The 3,023-nt window shown below is 33.8% G+C and overlaps 1 protein-coding gene across 1 annotated transcript in view; it reads right to left on the reverse strand.

The window, feature by feature from the left end:
• The window catches only part of MCTP1 (multiple C2 domains, transmembrane 1), a 956,699-nt gene that overhangs the window by 370,742 nt on the left and 582,934 nt on the right, over nt 1–3,023 (reverse strand). The window contains exon 4 of the mRNA XM_006867878.1: nt 2,457–2,536. Coding sequence (XP_006867940.1) covers nt 2,457–2,536 — 80 coding nt within the window. The remainder of the gene's footprint in view (nt 1–2,456; nt 2,537–3,023) is intronic.

A 3,023-nucleotide genomic window follows, 5' to 3' on the forward strand; every position in this document is an offset into this window, starting at 1 on the left:
AACTTTTGCATTCCAGTCACCAGGAATTATCAATATATCTTGATTACATGTTTGAGCAATTTCAGACTGAAGAAGTTGGTATAAATATTCAATTTTATCACCACTGGCTTAGTGGTTGGTGCGTAAATTTGAATAATAGTGATATTAATAGGTCTTCTTTGCAGGTGTATGGATATTATCCTATCAGAAACAGCGTTGTACTTCAAGGTAAGTTTTGAAAAGTTATTTTTGATGATGAATGTGACACCATTCCTCTTCAATTATTATTCCCAGCTCAGTAAACCATGTGATTGTCATATTCAAAATGACCAATATCAATCTATTTCATCTCAGCAATAATCTAGGATATGGATCTTCATGTGTTCCATTTCTATTTTTGACACTTTCCAATTTTCCTAGATTTATACTTCATACATTCCATGTCACTAATAGATGTTTACAGCCTTTTCTCCTCATTTTGAATTGTGCTAATCAGAATATGAAAGTCCTGAAAACTTCATTCGTGTCTTCAAAGTCAACTCTACTTTGAGGAGGAGGCAGCTCTTCCCCAGTTGAATTTTGAGTGCCTTCCAACCTGAGGAGCCCATCTTCTAACACTATATCTGACAACATTCAGGTGCTATTCAAATATGTTTTAATCTTCAGTCACTATATCTGACAATGCTTTGCTGCTATTAATTAAGTTTTCACTGGTTAAAATTATTCAGAAGTAGTTTGCCTCTCCTGCTTCCTAGCTGTCTTATTCTTGAATTTCAGCGGAAACCCTCTCCACCTGGGTACCTTGCTGGCATTTAAAATACTAATGGCATAGCCTCCAGCATTACAGCAACATGCAAGCCATCACAGTATAAGAAACCGACAAATGAGTGGTGGTTATAGCATATAATAAATACATGAACTCCTAGTGAGGTACTGTAGGATCAGCATTGGACTTCAAACCATAAAATAAGCAGTTCAAACCCACAAGCTGCTCCTCAGAAATCCTATATGGGGTCACTATGAATCAGAACTGTCTCAACGGCACTTAACAGCAATAATATATGTATAGATATGCATGTATGTATATATGGCAACAATTTGATTTAATTTGTTTTTCTATAATGACTACATAGAAAAACACTATTGTATTTTTATAATGATAACATGGCAAATATTCAAGAACAGTTGCATTGCTTTATGATACTTATTTATGACTTTTTAAAAAAGAGATACCATAAATTATAGTATATTTTAATGTATTAATATAGTCGTTGCTGTTAGGTGCCATCGAGTTGGTACCGACCCATAGCGACCTTATGCACAGCAGAATGAAACACTGCCCGTAGCTATGAATATTATTTATCTTTATATACCAAGACACTACTGATTTATAAATAGAATTTAATGTATGGTTTTAAAAGCAATAATTTAATACTTATTTGGTTTAAATGAAAGGAAGTGCTTAGCTAAATACTTAAAATAAGTAATATAGCAAAATAATCAGCAAGTGCTTGTATACACTCTCTTTATATTTCCTTAGTCATCCTATATTTTTCCCATTTAAAATAATTTTTCATCACTGATTTATTGTTAATGGAGAAGAGACATTTATGCTCTGGGATTAAGTTAAGTAATTTGCATTTTTTATGCAGAAGTCAGTGAGAAAATAATTGTGGCCTTTTTAGAAGAATAACACTGTCCATTATAGTTTCAGCTCAAGTTTCATAAAAAAAGACTACATGCATATATAGTAAATAAAGGGCACTTCCTTCATCTGTAGGGAGGAGCAACCAACTAAGATCTGTCCTTCATTCAAACCTGTGGAGGCTTTAGGTTGAAATGGAAGAAAAATAGGACATACAGAAAGGCTGCTCTCTTGCCCAGCCAGAGGCAAAAAATGTACATCAAACTACAATGGCCTGCCCCTTGTATATAGCTAAAGAAATATAAACAACCTGCTTTGACTTTCTGAGCAATCGTTGTCAACCAATGACTGCTGGCAGCAGCAACATTAGAATCTCCTTTGGCTCAAGTGATAAGAGTTACTGATTTTGAAGCAAAATGCCCATGCTTTACTTCCTATATGTTGTTCTGCTTCTTAAACTAACAATCATGATTATTATTTTCATGTACATAATCTTCTTTATTACCTCAATACAAAAATGTGTTTCTAATAGCACCTAACAACACCAACAACACAACCACAAGGGGAATGTGAAAAAAAGGTGTCTTTTTTCTCTAGATTCCTGGTGCTTATCACAATGCTGACTCAAGCTTACCAAATAAGACAGGCAGAGGAGATGCTATTATTTTCATTGGATAGATGAAAAACTGGAATTGAGAAAAGCTGATTAGCAAGTGGGGTTAAAATTGGTGAATGACAGAGCATCAGCTAGGAGTAGACATGCTAACACTGTCTATTATACAAGCCTGGTTACATAACAAGGTGAAGTGATATTAAAACAGCTTAAAGTTACCTTTTTAACTCCAGTTGTGTGAGATCCAGAAAGGCTGAGCCCATAAAGTCATCCTGTAGCCCAAAATCATAGTCAAAGACCTAAGCAACCAAAGAGATGAGAGATTATTACAATGAATTCCAGTACAAGCTTTAAATAAAAAGATGCTACTTGTCTGTATCACCAAAATAGTGAAACTTCCTAATATTAGTTTTAAAACTGATTTATTTTTATGCTTTGGAATATCAGGAGCATCACAAAATATTCAAAGGAAACTACATTATATTTTGTTTAGTTGAAACAATTGATTTACGTCATACAGTACTTTAAAGATGATGAATGCAACAGAATAAAAATAAAACATAGTAAGTCTCTAAAAATATGGAAAGACAAGTAGGGAGGCAGTTTACCTTTTATTATAGAAGGAGTAGTGTTGTAGGAGGCAAAGTGAGTTAATATAAAATTCAACCAATATACATCCCATACTGAACTATTGTGAGGATAAAATGAGAATCTGATTCTAATTTTCCCATATTTTTAAGGTTGTTGTTGTTATTAGGTGCCATTGAGTCGATACCAACCCATAGT

This window comes from Chrysochloris asiatica, unplaced genomic scaffold, assembly GCF_000296735.1.
Source record: "Chrysochloris asiatica unplaced genomic scaffold, ChrAsi1.0 scaffold00111, whole genome shotgun sequence".
NCBI lineage: Eukaryota > Metazoa > Chordata > Mammalia > Afrosoricida > Chrysochloridae > Chrysochloris > Chrysochloris asiatica.